At 40.1% G+C, this 25,270-nt stretch overlaps 1 protein-coding gene across 1 annotated transcript in view; it reads left to right on the top strand.

Annotated features, from left to right (window-relative positions):
• The first annotated feature begins 7,874 nt into the window (after positions 1-7,874).
• The window catches only part of thoc7 (THO complex 7), a 31,753-nt gene continuing 14,357 nt past the window's right edge, over positions 7,875-25,270 (top strand). Inside the window, exons 1-4 of the mRNA XM_043708263.2 lie at positions 7,875-7,910; positions 10,730-10,847; positions 15,165-15,292; positions 17,301-17,387. Coding sequence (XP_043564198.1) covers positions 7,895-7,910; positions 10,730-10,847; positions 15,165-15,292; positions 17,301-17,387 — 349 coding nt within the window. The 5' untranslated portion in view covers positions 7,875-7,894. The remainder of the gene's footprint in view (positions 7,911-10,729; positions 10,848-15,164; positions 15,293-17,300; positions 17,388-25,270) is intronic.

Genomic DNA, 25,270 nt, shown 5'->3' with positions numbered 1-25,270 from the left:
GTGTTGTGTGATTTTTAACTCTGCAGAATATATGTATCCCAGCCAATTCTGCTCTAACCTGATGTCTCTATTTTGTATCAACTATACTTCAGAAAATTTCAGAAATTATGTGGAAAAGGAAATTAATTTTATTCAAGTATTTTCAAAATGAATTTGTTTTACTTTTTGTATCACAAATACCTCACTCAATTTTTAAATTTATTTTCATGCATTCCGAACAAACCATCCAACCCTTGGTTAACTCAGTAAACTACATTTTCATCAGAATCAACATTACATTAAATTTATTTTATTATTGTAATCAAATATAAATTATAACAGTTTCAGGAGATTAATACATTTCAAGCTGACCTAATTGATCTTGTTGGACCATAGCCCTGTTGTGTTTATTTTGAGTCATTCAGTATTTGTGTCATAGACTGTCGCACAACATACGTCACTCTCTGATCAACTTTAATATTAAGTGCTTTCCTGGAGAGGTTGGCAGAATGCCATTAGACTCAGAAATAGTTTCACATTCTCCATTTACATGCAGATTAGCCACGGGGGAAGGAGTGGAGAGAGTGATGTATCGCATGCAGGTTATGAAATCAGCAGTGTGTGCAACAAAAGCTCTCCACAAGAAGGCAGTCTCCATTCATCAGACTTTGAGCAGATGGCTGCAATTTCTGTAACACCATTTCTGAATCTACATAATCACTCTGTGAAACTGAAAGTTGTAGCTGAATTGTGTGAGAATATTAAATGATCAGATACATATAGCAGGGGTCGCTTATTGAAAGTGATCTATAAATTAGTAAATTGTCCTAAACACAAATTTGTAGTGAAGTTATTTGTGAAATATAACATTTCCTAATGTTAGCATGGAGCAGAGGATAAGGTAATAAATTTGAAAGAATCAACCTTTAGTTCTTTAGTTCATCTTACACCAAAAAATTACAACCTTTAATATAAAAGACTTATAGTAAAATGAACTGCTTAATTTCCAAACACACGACCAATACCATTTAGCAGGACAAGGGCTGCAGACATAGGAACATTACTACCTCTAAATTTCCCTCCAAGCCATCTTGACTTGGAAGTATATCACTGTTCCTGTGGCATCACTGGGTCAAAATTCTGGAACTCTCTCCCTAATGGAATTGTATGTCTACTGGACTGCAGCCATTCAAGAAAGCAACTCACCATCACCTTCTTAATGGGCAATAAATGCTGGTTCAGCCAGCGATGCCCACATACCATGAATGAATTAAAAGAAAGAAAAATAAAGATAACATAGCATAAGGTATAAAAACATAAAAATGGTTATATCACACCACATTAAACATCCAAAACTAACATTGAAGGGTTAAGTGACTGTACTACAAAGACAGATATATAAATTGACCATATTGATCATAAGAACTTGTCAAAGCTTTACCTCAGCATGTCTTTAGGAATTAAAGGGGTTGTTAATTTAACTTGTAAAGCTGAAAGGAACTTATTCATTAAGAGATGGAGACAGTCTGAATTTAATTCATTAATCTATTAACTAATATACTCATGAAGTGATCAGACCATATAATGACATGTGTTTGTTCAAATAAAATAGACTGTCTTGACTATTGAACAAATATGGCCAGATTGTTTGCAATATTTACAAATCAACATGGAAAGTAATGATCAGGTCTTAGGTCAATGCCATCAAATTCAAGACCATAAGAAATAGGAACAGGAGTAGGCTACCGTCTGCCCCACCATGCAATGCGATTATGGCTGATCCCATATCCTCATTTCCACTTTCCTGCCATTTCCCCATAACCCTTGATTGTCTTACTGATCAAAAATCTATCTATCTCAGACTTAAATAAACAGAAGGACTCTGTCCCCATAGATCTCTGTGGCACATTTATCTTAATTTCATTATATCTTTATTTAACTTAAACACAATTGTTTTTGACCCAGGTTTCTGATTCTTGAACTGAATATTAAATTCTATCATGTTACGATCACTACTTCCATGGGACCTTTTACTCTGAAGTTATTTATTAAACCTTATTTATTAAACCTGCTTCATTACCCATTACCACATCCAAGGTAGCTTGCTCCATGGTTGGCTCCATGACATATTGCTCTAGGAAGCTAACTCTAATGCACTCTAATTTAGCAACTGTATATATCAAAATTGTTAATGCAGTAAAAACATTCCCTCCAACCTATAAGATTCCTAAAAGTCAGAAATTTCCCTCATTTAAACACCTTGAGATGTTAATGACTAAACATTGTACAAAATGAGGATGGACAAGAAGTTGGAGCAAGATCAGGCCAATCAGCCTCTCGATTATACTCTGCAATTCAAGTAGATCATGGCTAATCTTCTACATCAGTGACGTTTTCCCATATCTCTTAATGTTGTAAAATCTATTGATCTCTGCCTTGAATATACTCAACGATTGACTCTTCACAGAATTCCAGAGAATTTCAAAGATTTTCACCCTCTGAGTAAAGAAATTCATTTATTCAGGCAGTCCTGAGGTCTCAGACTAGAATATATGTGGCATTGCTAGTGCTGTAAAAATGTGGCGAAATTCATCAACTTCTTTGTGTTGGATCCTGTCAAATGGAACAGATATTTCCAATGTGTTATGCTTTGAAACAAGCAAGTGGAGTGTACATGTGGCTTCACCAAGGGCCTTCATTCCTGATGAGGGCTTTTGCACGAAATGTCGATTTTCCTGCTCCTCGGATGCTGCCTGACCTGCTGTGTTTTTCCAGCACCGCTCTAATCTAGACTCTTCACCAGGTTAATGATGAGGGTGCCATTGACTATAGATGTATTGTTTTGTGGACACAAGCCCCAACTGTACAAGCTCAATATCCAGTTGGTGTGCAATCATTGTCAACACATCCTACAGGTTAACGAACATTAGTAGCTCCTTATAATTCTTCCTGAACATCCATCACACCTCCTGCCCACTCCTCCTTTTCCTGGTTCCCTCCGCCCCCTCCACCAAAATCTCTCAACCATCTATCCCTCCCCACCATTTCTCCTTTCTCCTCCCTCTCTCCATCTCATCTCTTTCTCCCTCCTAGTTTTTCCCCCAGCAACCCTCTCACTCATTTCACCTAGCCTTTCCCCTCCTCTCTTTTCCCATATGGCATTCTTCCCCCTACCCATTCCCCAATCTCTCTGTACCACCATCTCTTTCTCATTCCCCACACCTTCCTCTTCCACTCCAGTTCATTCCCTTCCTCTTTCCCTCATCGCCCCTTCCCATTTACCTTCTGAACCCGTCTTGTTTTGCTCCATTCTTCCCTCTCTGCCCTCCCACTCATGTACTATTCACCCCCATCTGTCTCATGCTCCCCTCCTGCATCCTCCCACTTCTCATCCTCCCATAGTTCTCTCTCTCTGTCCCCTTTTCTCCCCTTTCCCTCCCTTCTCCTGTCCTGTTTTCCTCTCTCTCTGTCACCTCTCGCCACCCCATATCCCCCTTCCCTCATCTTCCCTTTCTCTGTCATTCCATGCCCCCCTCCCCACCCCTCACTTCTGTCATAGTTATAAGGGTCTACAGCACAAAAAAGGCTTTTTGGCCCATCAAGTTTATGCCAGTCAAAGACAAACATCTAACTATTCTAATCCCATTTTCCGGTTCTTGACCCATAGCCTTGTATGCTTTGGCATTTCAAGTCTCCCATGATAAATGCACTATCTTTTTTGCATACTTTCATTATCTGCTAATATACTCTGTCCTATCATATAGCTATTAGGGTGCCTATTGACCACTCCTTATCAATGTCTTCTTCCCCTTGTTAAATCTTACCCCCATCCATATCAATGTTGCAGATGAATTTTAATAAAAGCAAGGTTATCCATTTTTGGACTGTAAAAGGATAAACTTTTTTTAGAAGGCATAAATTTAAATACTTGCCAGTCCAATAAGATTTAGGGGTTCAGGTGCATAGATCTTTAAAATGCCACAAACAGATGCAGAAAATAGTCAAGAAAACTAATGGAATGCTTGCCTTCATATTTAAAGGGCTGGAATATGGTGATGTAGACTTTATGCTGCAGCTATATAAAATCCTTGGTAAACTCCATTAGAATACTGTAAGCAGATCTGGGTACCATACCTTAGGAAGGATGTTTTGGCCCTGGAGGGAGTTCAGTGCACGTTTACAAGGATGAAACCTGTACTTCAGGAGTTCAAATTATGAGGACAAATTAGATAAATTAGGCCTTTAGCTTCTAGAAATGTAAAGTTAAAATGTGATCCAATTGAGGTCTTCAGGATAATAACATGGAAAGATAGACTAGACAAAGACAAACTATTTCCACTGATTGAAGTTTTGAGAACCAGGGGGCATAGTCTAAGAATTAATACCAGGCCATTCAGGAGAGATGTTAGATATGAAGAGTAATGGAGTTTGGAACTGTCTTCATCAAATGATGGTTGATGTCAATTCAATTGTTAAATTTAAATCTTGGGATAAACAATTTTTTTATCAAGCAAGAGTATCAAGGGATATGGGCCTGAGGCAGGCATGTGGAGTTAGGCTATAGATCTTATTGAATGGCAGAGCAGGTTCAAGGGCCTGACTGGTCTACCCCTGTCCCTAGTCTATATTTTCTAATTCAAGATAATTTCTTGCGATTGTAATTATTCTATTGCTTATTAAAAATAGCAACCACTATTTCCTTTCTGTCTGTTTGAAATAAAAATTACAAACCCTTGAATATTTAGCTCCCTGCATTGACTTTCTTGAAACCATGTTTGGGTAAGGCCAACAAGATAATACCCATTAACTGCTATTTATACCATTAATTCATTTATTTTGCTTGAGTACTATAAAGAGCTATTAATTTTGAAATGGCTTCCAACATGGATCTGCACTGATTCACCAAGTGGGGAAGGATGGTAGATTGTAATTAGTAGTTTGTGTTGGACAGATCCAGGGATAGTGATCAAGAATCTGGGATATTGGCTATGATTTGGTGAGCATAACCATCAATAGCTGTTGATTAGTTTGTGGGACAAGGCATTTTGGCACAGACTATCACTTGTTGGTGAGGGAGAATTTTGTTTGGTACTACCTTTTGGTTTCTGCTGTGATACCCTTTTCCTCATCACCAATCCCCCTCCCTCTGTCATTCCCCCCTCCTCATCTGTCTTCTTCTGCCTTCTGTCATTAACCCCACCCTCTGTCATTCGCCCCTCCCGGTCATTAGCCCCTCTCCTCACCCCTTTCCCATCTCCTCTGCCCTCATTCTATCATCAACTCCTCCGTCATTCTCTATTGCCCCTTTCCCACCGTCATTCCCCTTTCTCCTCCCTCTCTGTCATCCTTCTCGATAAATTTACCTAGATGAGTATGCTACTGCTATTACACACTTCATTAGCAAGTGTGGCGAGGACTGAGAGCCAAAGAAGTCAATCCGAATGTTCTCCAACCAGAAACAATAGTTGAACCAGGGAGCCACTGCCTACTGAAGTCCAAATGTGTGGTGTTCAAATCAAAAAACCCTGGCAGGAAATCCTTACACAACCTCCGTAAGACTATTAGAGATACCAAGAGACAATATCAGACTAAGCTAGAGACCCAAACTAACCACACAGACATCTTTTACACCTAAAACACTGACTTCTCCACCTCCTGACACTGCCTGGCTTACTGTATTCTTCCAGTCTCCTGCTTACTCACCATTTGTGGCAAGGCCTACATGACACAATAGGCTACAAAGTGAAGCAGAATAGAATAGGACAAAACTACATCCCTCCTTAATGCACTCAATACATTTTATGCTTGTTTCAAACAAAAGGTCAGTGAAATGGCGTCATCTGCCCCGAAAGCCTCAGACACAACTGTTCCGTCAGACACTGCTGCAGACATCAGCTCAGCCTTCTTGAGAGTGAACCCATGAAAAACAACTGGCCCAGATGGAGTCTCCGGCTAAGCACTCAGATCCTGCGTGTATGAGCTGGTGGGAGCTGGCATCTTTAACCTCTCCTTACGATAATCTGAAGTCCCCACCTGTTTCAAGAAGGCCACCATCATCCCAGTACCAAAGAAAATTCATGCAGTGTCCTCAATGCCTCAATGGTTTATTCATCATTTCCAGTTGGGAAACATTCAAACTGACCTCTTTCGCACGCAGTCCTCACACACTTTCTAATGAACCCTGTAATAGTAGTGGCATACTCATCCACCATAATTCCACCAAACTAATCTTCAAACTCAGAGACCTAGGTCTCTGCGCTGCCCTCTGCAACTGGATCCTCAACTTCCTGACCAATAGACTGCAATCAGTGAGAATAGACAACAGCACCTCCTCCACAACAATCCACAAAGTTGCGTACTTAGTCCCTTACTATACTCGCTGTACACTCATGACTGTGGCCAAATTCCATCCTAACACCATCTACACGTTTGCTGATGACACCATCATTGTAGGCTGGATCTTAAACAATGACCAGACAGAATACAGGAAAGAGATAGTGGTGGCGTGGCGTTGAAGATCTGGACTCCCAGTGGGGTCTCTTTGTTCCGCGATCAGCCAATAAACACTCGCAATTGGTCTGGCTTTTTAAGACTTCACTCTTTATTTTTCATACACATGGGCATAGAACATCCAGAAACACAGAGGTTATACACTTCCGTGTTCCTCAGAGGAGCTGTGCACATGGCTTAAAAAAAGACATTCTTATACTTTTCTTAAAGAAGGGTAGAGGCCATGATCACATAGTACATTCAACAATTACCAATCAATACACAATACTGCTTTATTTGACAATTATTTGGTCCAATGATATTTCCTGGGAACCAACTTTATTTTCCAACACTCAGGCCACCCTTATCTCACTAACCGAGCCATTGCACCTGCATCTGAAGGTCAGTTAGGATGGCCAGTAATGTCTTATCCAGTCTAATTATTTCTATGCTGTAAAGGAGGCATTTTCTGCTAATCTCTATTGAAGCAGATTAAAAGCCATTTTATGCAGCTTTAGAAGAATTGTCGATTTGCAGTCTAGGAGCCATTTTGTCATGTTATTTGCATTGAGAAGACATTTTATTAAGTTATTAAGAGCATCTGTTAAGTGGTTGTTCCTGACAACAACTAGTTACCTCAGCCTGTATTCAGGTTTCAGATCCTCAGTGTAAAGAAAACAATCTCTCCCTCAACACCAACAAAATGAAAGAGCTGGTCATTGACTTCAGGAAGTAAGGTGGAGGACATACCCCTCTCTACATCAATGGAGCTGAGGTGGAATTGAACGAGAGCATCAAGTTCCTAGGAGTGACGATGCAGCCTCAAGAAAGCACAACAATGCCTCAGGAGGCTAAGGAAATTTGGCATGTCCTTAAAGACACTTGCCAATTTTTATAGGTGCACCATAGAAAATATTCTATCTGGATGCAACATGGCTTGGTACAGCAACTGCTGTGCCCAGGACTGGAAAAAATACAGAGATGTGAACACTGCCCAGTCCAGCATGCAAGCCAACCTTCCAACCATTGAGTCCACCTACACTACTCCCTGCCTTGGAAAGCAAACATAATCAAAGACATTTCCCACCCCAGTTATAATCTCTTCCAACCTCTTCTTTTGGGCAGAAGAATCAAAACCTTAAACACATGTACCAACAAGTTCGTCAACAAGCTCTTTCCTGCTGTTATTAGACTTCTGCATGGACCTCTCAAATTTAGTGTTTGCGCCTCCTCTGCAGCTGTAACATTGCTCTTTACTATTACTCGTATGCACTTTTTACGGTACAATCTGCCTGTACTGCATATGACAGCAATAAATGAAATAAAATAATTCTCCTCCCCTTTCTCTTCCCTCTCTCTTTACATCTCCTCACCATCAGACTCCTCTGACTCCACCCCCTGAGACTGACCCCGCCCTGGAGCTGCCATGTCGGTCACTGACGGTACGGTTTTGCTCCTTTTCTCGTTTCGCGCTGTCGGGGCCTGGCCTCCGGACCCGGATCCGGGCACTGGGTTGGGTTGGCGGGCGGGAATTCTCATTGTTGAATCGACTCGTCTGCTGCGGCCGGCCGGCCGGGCTCGGCTCGGTCCCCAGTTGTAGTTTGTGCCGGCGGGAGTCCGGGGCCTCTGCCGGTCGGTGGGGCTTCCTCGGTAACGATGGGGAAGCGGCTTGGATTGTGTTCCGGTTAACTGGCTCCCTGTGCGTTTATATAATGGAGCTTTAAAGGGACACAGTGGTTGACTGTGGTAGAAGTGGAGTGGGGACCCTGTCAGAGCACAAGGCCTCAGTCAATGAGAATGGAGAAGCGCAGCGTGTGGTCAGTGGGCCCTTCACTCTTCTGTTTTGGACCCATTCCTAACGCCCGCACTTTCTAGATAAACATTTCACTGTCACTAGGGAGAGAACGATCTGTTCCATTACATATGCGATGTGGTCTACTAGCTCTAGTCTTTTTTTGACCCATCCCAATCTCTGGTAGTGTTGAGGGAAATTCTGCCCTCCATCGCTCCCAAATTGTTTCACCTCTCCAATGTCCAATTTTAATTATTCCTCGATTGAACACAGTGCCCTAAACTGTTGCTAGGCCCGTGGTTATGAAAGTTCCTCCTTGAACCTTTCCACACTCCTTTAAGGTCTGCCTGAAAGCCTACCTCTTTGTCCAAGCTCTGCCCAGTTAACTCTTTGTGACTTGGTGTTTAAAAGCAACACTTTTTATGACACTTTAATACATTGTAAGTATTTTCCATAAATGCAAGTTATGTCTTTGCAGCTTAATCTTTCATCCTGTGTTCATAATTTCTGGCACCACTCCATTGAGCTATATAGAGAAGGGTAGCTCACTGAGCTTTACTCCTCAGGTTCTTAAAGGCCTAATTTATCTCATTTGTCCTCATAACTTGAACACCTGAAGTCCAGGTTTCATCCTTATAAACTCCAGGACCAAAGCATCCTTCTAGAGATGATAAAGATAAACTATTTCTACTGATTGGGGGAGTCTAGAACTAGGGGACATGCTTTGGTAATTGGGACCAGACCTTAATGAGAAATGTTAGGTGACACTTCTAAACGCAAAGGATGATAGATGTTTGGAACTCTCTTCCACAAATGGTAGTGGATAGTGGATCAGTTAGTTTTAAATGTGGGACAGATTAATTTTTGTTAAGCAGAAGTATTAAGGGATATAGACCATAGGCAGGCATATGGAATTAGGTCACAAATCAGCCACAATCTCACTAAATAGTTGAACAGGGTCAAGGCTAAATGTTCCTATGTCCTGAGTTAACATTTTATAGAATCCCTGTGGTGTGGAAACGGGCTATTTGGCCCATCGAGTCCATTAAAGAGCATCCCACCAGACACGTCCCTACCCTATTCCTGTAGCATTGCATTTCCCATTGAGAATGTTTGTAGGGTATAAGCAAGCAGGGAAGAAGAGTTAAGCTCTGAGTTTTGTGAAACCAGAGGTTCAGCTGAGCATGACTCAAAGCAGATAAGGACTTAGAGTTAACAATGGGGTCCTGGAGGCAAAGGTAATGGGTTAACAAGGTGCAAAAGCAGTCATTATGTAGAGTCATTTAACAATATTGGAAGCATTTCGTATGCAAGGTTAGCTAACAAGGGGAAAAGTATCCATTGTATGAATCCGGTTAACAAGGTTAAGAACATTCAATGTATAATAGTAAAGGGCTCGGTCTCTGCTATTGATACTTGTTTGTAGTGGTCACCCAAATGATATGTATATTACCTTATCTGGATGCTCTTCCCTGTAAAATGACTATATAGTTCACTGAGAAACTGCTGTTCCAGAGAAGACTCATGTCTCTGCATATGGGCGATCGTTCTCTCTCTCCCTCCAAAGTCTAGAATACAGATGGAGGAGGTAAAAGTATACTGTGTCTCTGAGCATTTTGCTTCATTTGAGGGAGGAACAGGACGACACCACCCCAATCCTATAATCTTGCATTTCCCATGTCTAACCCATACATCCCTGGACACTATGGACTTTTGGCATGGCCAATCCAACTAACCTGCATGTCTTTGGATTGTGGGAGGAAACCAGAGCACCTGGAGGGAATCTAGGCAGATACGGGGCGAATGTACAAACACTACACAGACTGTCGACCCAGTGTGGAATGAAACCCAGGAGCCTGGCACTGAGGTAGCAGTGCTCACCACTGAGCTGCCATGCTGCCACACTTGAATGAAAAAATTTGTACATTTTTCCCTTGGCTATAGAAAAAATGGATTTGCAGCACCTTCTCTGTTATCAAATTGGTGCTGTACTGTCAAGCAACTTAGCTGAGTTAATATATTATATACAGTTATCTTTGCTTTAGCTTGCATGTATGTAAGCGTCAATGCTGCCCATATACTGAACTACTTTGTTTAAAAATCCTCCCAAATAGCATTTTTGTCCAAAATGCTTCTAAGCTAACTGTTTGCTCTGAAATGAATGGATTTTGTTTAAAATTTCTCGTGATACATTAAGTTGCAGTTCATCTGACTCTTGCTTTTGAAAGTCTTATTAGCGTATTTTAATCTCAGCGTGCCAGGATCATGCAATTGTGAAAAACAACAAAGCAGACTTCTGTACAAGTGGTTAATTTCATGAATGATATATTGGGAATGATGAGACCTCATTAGTTTAAAAAAAAATTCTTACAAATGTTTTGAGTGAAGTAAAATCTTATTACACTAGGGAATCTGAAACCAACGTGATTGGAAAACATGAGTATTATTATCTCAATTATTCCATTTTAGATGAAGTTATACGTAAGCGGCTTCTAATTGATGGAGATGGTGCTGGAGATGATCGACGTATTAATCTACTACTAAAAAGCTTCATTAAATGGTGTAATTCAGGATCTCAAGAGGAGGGGTATGTGATTAGTTTCACTTGAGATGAGCATCTCTAATAATCATCTCTTAGTAAAAGGGCTACATATGGAAAGTTACATTATAATATATTAGACAATTTGTGGAAGTTTATGCTTGTAGAGTGTGAGATCATAAGTATTATAGGCAGTTAACTATATTTGTTCAATTTCAATGCCAAATCGTTTTGTATGTTTTTATTGGTAAAAATTATTTTCATAATCTTTGCAGTATTTAAAGTATATTTGTCCACACTCATACAAATTATAATTCATCCAGTATTTCGAGAATACGAACATTATATTTTTCTGAAAAGGACTATCTCCTTGTATTGATCTAATAGGAAAGGGCATAAGTGGAGTGTTTCAGTGTTCTGCTGGTGAATATTTTATTTTCTGTTATTTATGTAGACAACTATTGCCACTTCAGTACCACGTAATTTAAACAAATTTGAGTTTATCAGCACTTTCTATTTCCATTGTCTAATTCAGTACTGCTGTCATTAATTTCCAGTATTGAATCAGATGATATTCCCTCCCATCCGTGCATTAAATTGTCTATCTGCCTTTATGATCATTATGAACCTATTGTGCTGGGTGACAAATTCTTCATATGTTAACACTTCCTGACTGTAGACCAGCTAATAATGTACAGTGTTTCTTTGAGCTGTCTGATTTTATGAAGAGCTTGTCTGTGCATCCAAACAACAAAGAAAGGAAAGAATCGGCTGGTGCATGTCTATACTATTGTTGTTTAAATGCAAAGTTGCCATAGTCCTACCAGAACTGATCTTAGTTAGCTGCTGTCTTTAGAGAGAATTGACTGGTGGTCATTTAAACTGAGTGTCCCCACACTGCAGGTGAGGGGAAAGGTTGAGAAGGAAGGACCTTCATTGTAACCTCAGTTGGTATGGGAATTAAACCTGCGTTGTGGGCCTGTCTCTAATAGTGTGGCACAACTACTGTGTGTTCTGACATAGATAAGTTGACTGTATAATTTCCTGGAAAAGGCAAGAAAAAAGTTATAGACCAATGAAGGGAAAAAAACGGATGGGGTATTCTTCCGATGCCTAAAGTCCATCAAAGAAGTTCTTTAAAAAAAAACCCAGCAGTTAGTGGGGAAATGCTCCCCAATACCCACAGCTCTTCCTTAAATGCTTGCAATGAATGTGCAACTTGTTATATCAATCACTGACAAATGAGTTACCTTGTCATGTTGGATGTTTATTTTGTTGATGCACAAGTTCCCTGATTCTCCCCAATATTCTTAAGTTAAGTAGATTATCCAGGAACAGAAGCAGCAAGTGCTTGAAATACTTAGCGAGTGAGAGAGAAACAGAGTTAACATTTTAGATTGGTGCCCTATCTCCAGAACTGGTAAATATTAGCAATGTAGTTGGTTATTTTTACAGAGGTAGGGAGGGGATCAAAAGAACCCAAGGGAAGGTTAGTGGTCGACCAAAAAGAAGGACTGATTTAATGACAAAAGAGGTGATGTAAGTGAATGCCCGCATTCATGTGCATATTGATTCAACAAAGAAAGAAATTGCAAATTACTAAAGGTCAAAGATTTCAGAAATAATTTGCATGAATTAGAGTGTCCAATAGGTCAGCCTCTACTTGAGGTTTTTTCAGCTGGTTGTGCACACAAGTTCCTTCCACAGGAAGTCAAGCAGTTAATTTCCAGAAAAAGATGTAAGCTGGGACTTGGTTTACCTTGCAGATAAAGACAGTTTTTTTTCCTGAAATCAGACTTTTGAGAGATCAGAGGCAGGTGCTAGCTAAGCCTGGAATTACTATACCTTTACAAGCAAAAGTCACAGCTGGATGATTGATGGTGGTTCAAACAAACTGATATTTTCAGTCACAGTACTGGGCTTTTGGTTGAGACACTCGGCTAACGAGCTGGTTTTGATGTTCCCTGGTCAGAACCCATTGTTTTTTTTGTCGAACCAAGTCAAGCAATATTGGGTTTCACTTGTCTGTTGTATAGAGCTAGACATCTTAACTTCCAGACCTTTGTGTTAGCCTGCCTGGAATGTTCATGCAGTACAAGGAGCGTCACATTCCAGGAGGTGATGAATTTGTTTTTGTCCTGGTAATTGTTGGAAATTTCTGGAAGGAGCCAATTTGCTCAATCTTTGTTTGTTAGTAGCCGTTTTAAAACCTGACATGAGGCCATTATAAAATAAGACTTTATTTAGAAAAAAGGATCTCTCTCACTTTCTGCCCCCTGTACATTGCACAATGCTTATCCACTGATTTAAAATTACCAAGTGATTTTATTACATTTGTTAGATGTGATTGCCTTTTGTTTATGCTTAGATTTATTGACTTGCTTCACTAAACTCCTGAATTCTCTGTAGATTTTAATCTTTACTTATCCAGTAGCAATTTTAAGGATGATCATTCTAAACTTTTTTATTAATTAAGATTATTTTTGACTTAACATCCTTTTTTGAAATGAGGTTTGCAATAATTTTTCTATCTCATTTTGCTACTACTGTAAATTCTCCTAATACAGGTCAAGGTATTGTACTGAAACCTGTTTTAAACATTTATGTACTTCACCTGGAACAGATCATTAAGAATAATCTTGAAACATTAAACACAACATTAGTCATTGCTATTTGACCACGTTGTTAACAAACACGGAACAGAAATGTGTATTTCATGAACTTAGATATGAAACATCAATTTTATGAACATATGAATTAGGAACAGGGATAGGCCATTTGTCCTATTGAAATGCTCTGCCATTTGATAAGATCACGACTGGTTTGATTGTGGCCTCAACTATTTTCCCATCTATGCCCATACCTTTAGAATCCTTAGTTGTTTAAAATTACAAACATTAATAATCCTGCCTCCACTGCTCTCTTGGCAAGAGAATATCACAGACGCATGAACTTCTGAGAGAGGAAAAAAGTTTTCCTTGTCTGTCTTAAATAGGAGAACCCTCATTTTTCAATTATGTCTCTTAATTCCAGTTTTCTCCCAGATGGAGAAACATCCCTTTAGTATTCACCCTGCTAAACGCTCTCTCTATCTAATTATATCATTTTTTCATTCTGCTTAAAAGCCCAATCTGTCCAACCTTGCCTTGGAAGTAGCTGCCTCATCCTAGGAATCAGTTGAGTGAATCTTTTAATTTATTATGCAGTTATGTTCTTCCTTAAATAAGTAGACCAAAACTGTATGCAGTACTCTAGATGGGGTCTCAGCAATTACCTATACAACTGTAGCAAAGGATCCCTTTTTTCTAAAATTCTATCCCCTGTGCAGTAAACAGCATTGTTATTGGGAGATAGTTGGGGAATTGGTGTTGATTTTGGTGGGGGGGAGCTGTGAAAAATAAACATAATTGTAATCTTTTATACTTGGCTATAGTTTTGATGTTGATTTGTTTTGCTACTTTTCTCTTTTGAACTATTTTCTGCTGGCTCCTTGACTTGAGATATCCTTTAATGTCTTGCTCAAGTGGGCACCATTATAGCCTCCAACTAATTTTGTACTGATCAAGCCTCGGGTTTCTGTTGGTTCAGCTATTCATAAAATAACCATACTGTGAAATAAAAAGTTTAGCTTTGGGTTTTGACCTCCTATTTGAAGTGAAATATAAAATTGTGCTTCTGGAATTTCCAGTGACAGTCATAATCTGCGACTCATGACAGCACTTTGTTTAGTGGCTGTTCTTATGGACCAGGCCAGACCCCTCAACACATTTCAAGAAAGTAGCCTGGACCCTAACTTTGCTAGTTATTTTAAGCAGGAATAAAGTGGATAGTCCTGGAGTGATGCAGCTGGCCCAACCACTTAGTTTTAAACAAAACAGAATTTATTGCAAGATTACCAAATGAAACACAAACAAAAGAGAACAGAAAAAGCATAACTTAACCTATCCAAAAGCTCAACAGATTATCCCAACTTAATGATGCTGTTCCAATACTTACTACAAGCCCCATAAACACCCCTTTGCAGAAATAAGAGAAAATCTAGCAGGAGAGATGTCAGAGAGAGGAAGGATCAGCATTGACCTTCTTTCGGTCCAGCAGCTTCACAACTGACTGCTTGCTAAATACCAAATCAAAACAAAGACAAAAGCTGAACTAAGAGAACTGGCCACTCCCCTTTCATTGTGCAAGTTTTTTTAAGTTAAAAGCTTTTTCAGTTAGATCAATCACAGATATTTCGGAACCTGCGTCTTTACGACCTCCTGAAAGAAAAACAAGGACAACAAAGGCTTGTTAAAGGAGCAGCACATCTCACTAGGTAGGATGAAAATTGACTGTTGTGTTTTAATACGTTATACTATTTTCTAGATATAGCCAACACCAGCGCATGCTTGGTACCTTGGGGCAGTGTGAATTCTCTATGGGAAAAACTTTGCTTGTGTATGATATGAATCTGCGGGAAATGCTGAATTATGAGAAAATATCAAAAGACATAGGTAAGAAAAATCTTGAAAGTGGTACTGTGAAATTGGTATGTTTGTAATGGTAAACAAGTGGCACTGATTAGTTTTTTTTATAGGATGACTGGTCAGAAATGCATGTTGTACTTTTGATCTGCCTGTATGTTTACTGTGTAATACAAACATTATTTGCTTACATCAAGATTAACATGGAAGGTAATGAACCTCTCAGGACTATTGGATGTCTTATTTCTGCAGTGCTCTACTACATAATTTTTAAAGTTAGACAAAACTAGATCAAAGTTCAAAGAATGAACCAGAATTATCATACTTGAGAAGGTTAGAGAATGAAGGTCATCTTATTGAAACTTAATAAGAGGATGTAGTTTAAGTTTGGGACATTGAGGGAGTAAGAGCCAGTGTAGTTCAGGAGAAGTAGAAGGATGATGGGTATTGAAGTTTGCTGCAGAATTAAATAATGGCACCAGAGCTTTGAATGTGTTTATTACTGGAATGAAAGACTGGTGTTTAAAGTATTCCCTTTGGAATGACAAAGAAACAAATGAGAGTTTTAGCAGCAGTTGGGCTGAAACAGGATCAGAGTTGATGGAAAAATGAACAGTCGTTGAGACAGTGAGGATATAAGATTAGAAGCTTGGCTCAACGGTCAACAGGAAGTGGCTGAAAAATGTCTGGTTCAATTTGAGGCAATGGTCAGGGAAGGAGATGAAATCATTGTGCCAGGCATTGGAAACAATTACTTTGTTATTGCTGCTATGTAACTGAGGGAAAAAGCAGCTGATCCAAGGCTAAATGTTAGGTACTTGTGGGTTTCTTGTGTGTGTGTGTGTGAAAGCTGATTTCATGTTTAGATAATGCTGTCATAGGTAAATAAAAGTGAACACGTAAAAGTTATTCTTGAGGTGACATAATGCTGGGAGAGGAAGAGAGGCCACTGGCAAAAATGTTCCAGTTATAATTGGATAGGTAATAAAAGACCAGCCCATCAATCACAGTGGCATTTGGTGAAGATGGTGTGTCTGACCATGTATAAGCTACAGAGACATTACAGGAGCATAATGCACTATGTTCATACTCGCATAAAGCAGTTTGAGCCTTTAGTTAGCATCATTTGAATTCTGCAGAAGAATTTGAATGATGTATTTGAATGTGGAACATAGAGTTTTACTGAGAACAGCTATCTTATTGTAACTCTCAAAGATCTTCGAGATGCTGGCCATAGTAAATTGTGCAGAAGATTGCTAATAGCCCTTGAAATGTATCCAGTACAATCTACCATGTTTTGGAGTGGAGAGCTGAAAGTATTATGGAGGGCAGATGAAGGAAGAAAGACACAATTTTATTTAATGGTTAGTTTGGTTTTTTGAAAATTTATGTTGGAGCTTTCAGGGTACTTGGCTATAATTGCAGTAGTCAATGCTGACCATTATTATTGTACTGTTAAAACATTTTCCTTGAATATTTTAGCATGCATACTTCCACATTTGGATTGTTAATGAAAGCTCAAACCTGTGCCAAATACTTGGGCGGCCCAGTGGTTAGCACTGCTGCCTCACAACGCCAGAGACCCGGGTTAAATTCCCGCCTCAGGCGACTGACTGTGTGGAGTTTGCACGTTCTCCCCGTGTCTGCGTGGGTTTCCTCCGGGTGCTCCGGTTTCCTCCCACAAGTCACAAAGATGTGCAGGTCAGGTGAATTGGCCATGCTAAATTGCCCGTAGTGTTAGGTAAGGGGTAAATGTAGGCGTATGGGTGGGTTGCGCTTCGGCGGGTGGGTGTGGACTTGTTGGGCCGAAGGACCTGTTTCCACACTGTAATGTAATCTAATCTAATCTACTTCTAAAGAAGTACCTTACTAACAAATACGGTGTGTTAGTACATTAGAATTAGAGTATCCATTTACTTTTTACTACGGTCTTGCATACAGTGGAACATTTCTGATGAGAACCTTTGGAATGCAAGAGAATTTATGAAAATGAATTCTATTTTATATTCGTGTTTGTGAAGAAAATTGTTATTTTCAGAAAGTAACATTGCAGCTGCACATGACAAGATCTCAGAATGCAAAAAACAGATTCTACAAGCAAAACGAATTCGGAAAAATCGTCAAGGTAATATTTGTGCAATTTTTGTTTGTCTACAATTCAAATAATTTGTCGTCTTGAACTAAGAAGTTTGATCCAAGAAATCAGCACAGGCACCAGGAAAATCTATATTAAGATTTCTGTTTAGAGTTGAAGGAATATAGGAGCAGGAGCAGGCCATTCAACCATCCCATCCCCTTTTTAAAAAAAAGTGTACTATTCCCATGGCCCTTAATGTCATTTGTAACTAGAAATGTATCAGTCCTTGTCATAGTCATAGAGTCATACAGCACAAGCAGATCCTATGGTCCAACCAGTCCCTGCTGATCATAATCCCAAACTAAACTGGCCCCATGTGCTTGGCCCATATCCCTCCAAACATTTCTTATTCATGTATTTAGCTAATGTCTTTTAAATGTTTTAATTGTATTCATATCCGCCACTTACTCTGAAAGTTCATTCCATACACAAACCTCTCCCTGTGTAAGAAAATTGCCCCTCATGTCATTTTAAAATCTTTCTGCTTTCTCTTAAAACAAAAATGCCCCTAGTCTTGAAATCCCAGACCCTAAGGAAAAGACACCAGCTATTCATCTTATCTATACCTCTCATTATTTTATAAACATCTGTAAGGTCAGCCCTCAACTCTCTACACACCAGTGGGAAATTTCCAGCCTCTCCTTATAACCTAAACCCTCCGTTTCTGGCAATATCCTGGTAATTCTCTTTTGAACTGTCTCCAGCTTAGTATCCTTCCTATAACAGTCAGACCAGAACGGGGGACAGTACTCTAGAAGAGGCTTCTTCAACACTCTGTACAACCTCAATGTAATGTCCCAACTCCTATATTCAAAAGATCTGAGCAATAAAGACAAACATGCCAAACACCACCTTAACCACCCTATCTTTGTGATTCAAGCTTCAAAGTTATGTACCTGAACCCCTTGGTCTCTCTGTTCTACAATGCTACCCAAGGCTCTACTTCTAATTGTATAAGTCTTGTCTTGAAATTATTCAAAGACTGGTCTTCCTCAGCTCTTTGGGATGGAGCATTCCAAAGATTTACCATCCTCTGAATGAAAAGGTTCCTTGCCATCTGTGTGTCTTTTATTGAGAGATTGGTTCTAGATCTCTCATCCAATGGAAATATCCTTTATCTCTACCCCTTTGAGGATTTCATTAATATTTTTTATGAAGTTGCTTCTCATTTATCTAAACTGCAGAGAATACAGGCTCATTCACTTTCATGTTTCTCAAAGGACAGTTCCACCATCCCAGAAATCAGTCTAGTGAGTTTTTGCTATACTCCTTCTATGGCAAGTATATCCTTCCTTAGGTTGGGGATCAGAACTGCGCATGATGCTGGATCTTAAACAGCTTGTACCATATTTGATTCCTCAAAATATTGCTCCAGAAAATGATCTGGATTGTGTTCTAGGATTTCTTTCTCCACAAGCTTAGTATTCATTAGATTTACCCAATCTATTTGAAGATTTAAGTCAGCCATGATTATTCAATTTGCTATCATGCACCTTTTAATTTCTTGATTTGTACAATTCTCTACATTACCACTTACTGTTATTGGTCTTTAAATTATTTCTCCAATATTTGCAGCCCCTTAGCTGTTCCTTCGGTCCATCTAAACAACCTCCTCTTCCTCTTTTAGTAATACAGTTACCTTATTCCTTATTACCAGCACTGCTCCACCTTTTTCTTCTTGTCCTTCTCTCCCAAATGTTGACTATCCTTTGATATTCATTTCCCAGTCAGGCTTGCCCTACAGCAGTGTGTTATAACGGTAATTAAATCATGCCATTTGCTTTTATGACCAGTATTGCTTCACCTATCATATTGCAAATGCTGTGCACATTCGGAAACAGGTGCTTTAAGTTCTGCCTTAACATATTCTGTAATTTGACCCTGGTTGATTCTAGGAGTTACTTTCCTGCTGCTCTCCACTTCAATTACAGCTTTATTTTTTATCTAAATTCTCTGAGGTTCCCACCCCAGTAAGTGGTAATGGAGTATAAACTCTTCCCAATAGCGCTAGAAAAGTTCCCCACATATTTTAGTCCAGGTCCTGCTAAGGTGTGCTCCATCCTCCCTATAGTGTTCTCACTTGGCCCAGAATTGATCCCAATGCAGCAAAATCTAAAGCCCTCATCCCACGCCATCTTTTTCAGCCATTTGTACATTTGTTCAAAAGTCCTATTTTTCCGCTCAATAAAACATGATGTACAATCCTGAGATTACTGCCTTAACGGTACTGATTTCGATCTTTTGCCTAATGCCCTACATTCTAATTCCAGGATTTCATCCCTTTTTCTATGTATGGTGTTTGTGGCAATGTGAGAAATGGGATCTCTGGTACTTCACCCTCCTCCCGCAGTCATCAATGACCTGGTATCAGACAGCATACCATCCTGGAGCCAGGTCTGTGGCCCCAGAAACTCCTGTGTGTTCCCCTAACTCTTGATAAGTCTGTCACTGTTGCCCTTCCAAGCTTCTTCTCTCTCCACCCTCAACCATCAGTACCTGTGTAGTTGAGTCACTTGCAGTGCTACAAGCTTGTTTCTCGCATATGACTACATTATAGTGGGTCCATACTTACTGGAAAAATATTTACAAGTTAATAATATGCAAATTGGCCACCAAATTCAGGAAGTTACACCTCACTGGGGTAGTGTGCTGGAAATAAAGCTATGCTGTTCTTGGAGCTGTCGCAAAAGTTAGATTTTAAAAAGTATGCAGAATTCTGCATTTTACTTGTCTTTAAAATTGGCATTGATATAAAGCACGAGCCAGGTTTCAGTATTTATAACAAATGAACAGATTCCAACTACAGGTAAACAATGATGAACTGCCAACATTTATCTTGACTAGTTAGTACCCTAAACCCCCTTATAAGCTCCCCTTTTAGGCACACACTCAGTAGTTTGGACACTGGACAAGATAATCATTGGGCTTTTCAGTTTTAATGGCATCACTGACACAATTTAATTTTTAAATATGTTTCTTGTGTGTCATGCACATTGTGCTTAGTTTAATTCAATTTAGTTGCAATAGGGCCAATTAATTCAGTTGCCGAGAGAATGTTGTTTAATAACACCGATGACAGGTTCAGGTTCTGTACCAGCTGACATTTTACATCCTTCATTGTCACATCAGACAATATCATGCCAAGACAGTTAAGAATGCATTGCCAACCATAAGTAACTACCTTCAGACAATTGAGATGCCACATAGACTTGGCAATGGAATAGGCCACTCAGCCCCCACAAACCTGCTCCAGCATTTAGTAATATCACGGCTGATCTGAGTACTTCATATTTCTGCTGACACCTGATAACTTTTCACCCCTTTTTTTTAAAATCAAGAATCTATCTACATCTGTCTTATCAATTTTCAAAGATTATGCTTCTGCTACCTCTATTTTTATTTGCTCATGGGATACTGATGTCACTGTCAATGTGCCAGCATTTATTGCCTGCCCCTAATTGCACTTGGTTGTGAGCTACCTCCTTAAACTGTTGTTCTTGGGGTGTAGAGACATCCACCTTGGTGTGAGGAAGGGAGTTGCAGGATTTTGACCCAATGACAGTGAAGAAAAAGTGATATAGTTTGAAATCGTGATTGAGGTGTTTTGCGGGAGGTTAGGGGGTGGGGGAGAGATTGGAGACTTGCAGGCAATGATATTTGAATGTATCTGCTACTCTTGTTCTTCTGTGAGATAGAGGCCATGCGTTTGGAAGGTGCTATTGAAGAAATCTTGGTGAGTTACTGCAGTGCATCTCTGGATGGTAGGCAATGTGCATTGGAGGTGAAAGGGGGTGAAATTTGAAGATAATGGATGAGGTGTCAATCAAGTGGACTACTTTGTTCTGATTACGATGAGGTGTCAATCAAGTGGACTACTTTGTTCTGATTGCTGTCAATGTCCTGAATGCTGTCAAGTCTTTTGAGTACAATTGGGGTTGCATTCATTCAGGCAAGTTCGCTGCCTGAACTGCTGTGCTTTTCCAGCACCACTCTAATCTAGAATCTGGTTTCCAGCATCTGCAGTCCTTGTTTTTACCACTGCAATCTTGCACTCCTGACTAGTCTTGTTTCGATGGATGGGCACTGGGGAGATAGGTGAATTACTCAAAGCAGAAAGCTTAGTCTCTGACTTGCTCTTGTAGCCACAATAGTCATGTGGTTGGTCCAGTTCAATTTCTGGTCAATGGAAATCTCAAGAGTGTTGATTAGTGTGGGGTTCAGCAATTGTAATGCCATTGAATGTTCAGGGACAAAGTGTCAATATCACTTTCATTGGAGATGGCCATTGCCTGGCACTTGTGTGATGCAAATGTTAATGTCATTTATCAATCCAAGCTTGGATGTTGGGTACGCCTTGCTGCATGTGGACACGGACTGCTTCGTTATCTGTGGTGTTGCAAATTGGGGAGATAATGACCTGTTGGTATTATTGTTGGACTACTCATCCAGAGACCCAGGTAATATTCTCCAGACCCTGGGTTCAAATTCCACCATGACAGATGATAAGAGTTTGAATTCAGTAAAATATCTGAAGATGCGTCGATGACCGTGATTCTTTTGTTTATTGTCGGAAAAGCCCATCTGGTTCATTAATGTCCTTGAGGGAAGGAAATTAGTTGTCCTTACCTAATCTGGCCTACATGTGACTCTTAACTGCTCTCTGGGTAGTTGTAAGTGGGTATTAAATACGAGCATAGCTAGCAATCCATTCCATGTGCATGGATATATTTAAAAAATGCTGGTGAACATTATGCAACAATAAGCAAGCATCTCCCCTTCTGACCTTATGATAGAGGATGGTAGTCTTGGAACATGGTGGATCTAGCATACAACTTTGAATGTCTGCAATGATGACTTGTGCTGAGATGATTGGCCTCCCAACAACTACAACTGTCTTCCCTTGTGCTATTTTTCTCCTTGACTCCAGTTTTACCAGGGTACCTTTATGCCAACTTGGTCAAATGCTATCTTAGTGTCAAGAACAGTCATTCTTTACTCTTCTGGAGTTCAGCTCTTTTGTTCATGTTTGGACCAAGCCTAAAATGAGGTCAGGAGCTGAGGTGGCCTTATCCAAATCTAAATTGAATGTCAGTGTGCAAGTTACTTCTTGGTAGAGCCACTTAGTAGAGCTGTTGTCAACCATTTCTATTTTTTCGCTGATGATTCAAGTAGACTGATTAGGGTGGTAAGTGGCAAAGTCTAATTATCCTGCTTTTTGTGCACTGGGCATGACTGCAATTTTCCATATTGTTGGATAGACGGTAGTGTTGTCTTGAAAAAACCTGCTTAAGGGTCAGCTAGTTCTGTTCACTGGTCACTCAACTTGATACTGTCATGGACATTTACATCTGGGACAGGGACATTGGTGAAGACAAGGTAAAGTAGCTTTTTCCCTTTTGCTGATTCTCTCACCACCTTCTGCAGTCCCAGTTTAGTAAGCTATGTCCTTTCGGTCAGCTCAGTAAGCAGTGGTGCTACCAAGCCGCTCTTCGTTTTGAACGTTGAGGCTCCCCCTCCTAGAATATGTTTTGTGCCTTTGCCATCTTCAGACCTTCCTCCAAATGGTGTTCAACACAGAGGAAGAAATGAGGTTTTTGTGGTACTGAGTTCCAAATACTCTAAAGCTTTATTGAGAAACCATTTCTCCTTAGCTGTGTCTTAAATAGATGATCCCTGATTTAAATGGTAACTCCTTGTTCTCAATTTGTGACATTGTTCACGTACACTTTAAATAAGATTACTAGTACTGTACACCGTATTTCAGGTTGGTCTCCCCAATTCCCTAAACTAAAGCATAACCTAGCAAGTTTTGAGAAAATTTGTAGCTCAGGTTGAGGTTCTGGATGTAGGTTTACTCGCTAAGCTGGAAGGTTCGTTTTCAGACGTTCCGTCACCGTACTAGGTAACATAATCAGTGAGCCTCTGGATGAAGCACTCGTGGCCTGACCCACTTTCTCTTTGTGTTTAGGTTTCCTTGGGTTGGTGATGTCATCATGGTAGTCCGCAAACCCACCAACACACTAAAACAGCAGCTAATGAACTTAAAAGACTCTATACAGACAACAAACAAAACTAATATCATTTATAAAATACCTTGCAAGAACTGTAACAAACACTATATTGGACAAATATGCAGAAAACAAGTCACCAGGATATATGAACAGCAACTAGCCACAAAAAGACATGACCCACTCTCACTAGTATCCTTACATACAGATGAGCAAGGACAACACATCCATCCTGTGACAAGCCAAACAGAGACATGAGGGAAATCAAGAGGGCAAAAATGGGATATGAGATAGCTTTGGCAAATAGAATTTAGGAGAATCCAAAAGGTTTTTACAAATATATTAAGGACAAAAGCATAACTAGGGAGAGAATAGGGCCCCTCAAAGATCAGCAAGGCAGCCTTTGTGTGGAGCTGCAGAAAATGGGGGAGATACTAAACGAGTATTTTGCATCAGTGAGAAAAGGACATGGAAGATGTGGAATGTAGGAAATAGTGACATCTTGAAAAATGTCCATATTACAGAGGAGGTAGTGCTGGATGTCTTGAAACACATAAAGATGGATAAATTCCCAGGACCTGATCAGGTGTACCCTCGAACTCTGTGGAAAGCTAGGGAAGTGATTGCTGGGCCTCTTGATGAGATATTTGTATCCTTGATAGTCACAGGTGAGGAGCCAGAAGACTGGAGGTTGGCTAACATGGTGCCAGTGTTTTAAGGATGGTAAGGACAGGTCAAAGAACTATAGACCAGTGAGCCTGACGTTGGTTGTGGGCATGTTATTGGAGGGAATCCTGAGGGACAGGGTGTTCATGTATTTGGAAAGGAAAGAACTGATTAAGGATAGTCAACATGGCTTTGTGAGTGGGAAATCATGTCTCACGAACTTGATTGAGTTTTTTGAAGAAGTAACAAAGAGGATTGATGAGGGCAGAGCATAGATGTGATCTATATGGACTTCAGTAAGGTGTTCGACAAGGTTCCCCATGGGATACTGGTGAACAAGGTTAAATCTCACGGAATACAGGGAGAACTAGCAATTTAGATACAGAACTGGCTCAAAGGTAGAAGACAGGGTGGTGGTGGAATGTTGTTTTTCAGACTGGAGGCCTGTAACCAATGGAGTGCAACAAGGATCAGTGCTGGGTCCTCTACTTTTCGTCATTTACATAAATGATTTGGATGTGAATGTAAGAGGTATAGTTCGTAAGTTTTCAGATGACACTAAAATTGGAGGTGTAATGGACAGTGAAGAAGATTACCTCAGTTTACAACAGGATCTTGACCAAATGGCCAATGGGCTGAGAAGTGGCAGATGGAGTTTAATTCAGATACATGCGAGGTGCTGCATTTTGAGAAAGCAAATCTTAGCAGGACTTACACACTTAATGGTAAGGTCCTAGGGAGTGTTGCTGAACAAAGAGACCTTGGAGGGCAGGTTCATAGCTCCTTGAAAGTGGAGTCGCAGGTAGATCGGATAGTGAAGAAGGTGTTTGGTATGCTTTCCTTTATTGGTCAGAGTATTGAGTACAGGAGTTGGGAGGTCATGTTGCGGCTGTACAGGACATTGATTAGGCCACTGTTGGAATATTGCGTGCAATTCTGGTCATCTTATCGGAAAGATGTTGTGAAACTTGAAAGGATTCAGAAAAGATTTACAAGGCTGTCATCAGGGATGGAGGGTTTGAGCTATAGGGAGAGGTTGAATAGGCTGGGGCTGTTTTCCCTGGAGCGTCGGAGGCTGAGGGGTGACCTTTTAGAGGTTTACAAAATTGAGAGGCATGGATAGGATAAATAGACAAAGTCTTTTCCCTGGGGTGGGGTAGCCCAGAACTAGAGGGCATAGGTTTAGGGTGAGGGGGA

Source organism: Chiloscyllium plagiosum, unplaced genomic scaffold, assembly GCF_037043375.1.
Source record: "Chiloscyllium plagiosum isolate Xiang-an unplaced genomic scaffold, Cpla_swu_hap1 HiC_scaffold_14, whole genome shotgun sequence".
In the NCBI taxonomy this organism is placed as follows: Eukaryota; Metazoa; Chordata; class Chondrichthyes; order Orectolobiformes; family Hemiscylliidae; genus Chiloscyllium; species Chiloscyllium plagiosum.
The sequence above is the reverse complement of the archived record's forward strand: the minus strand, read 5'-3'. Positions and strand labels throughout refer to the sequence as shown.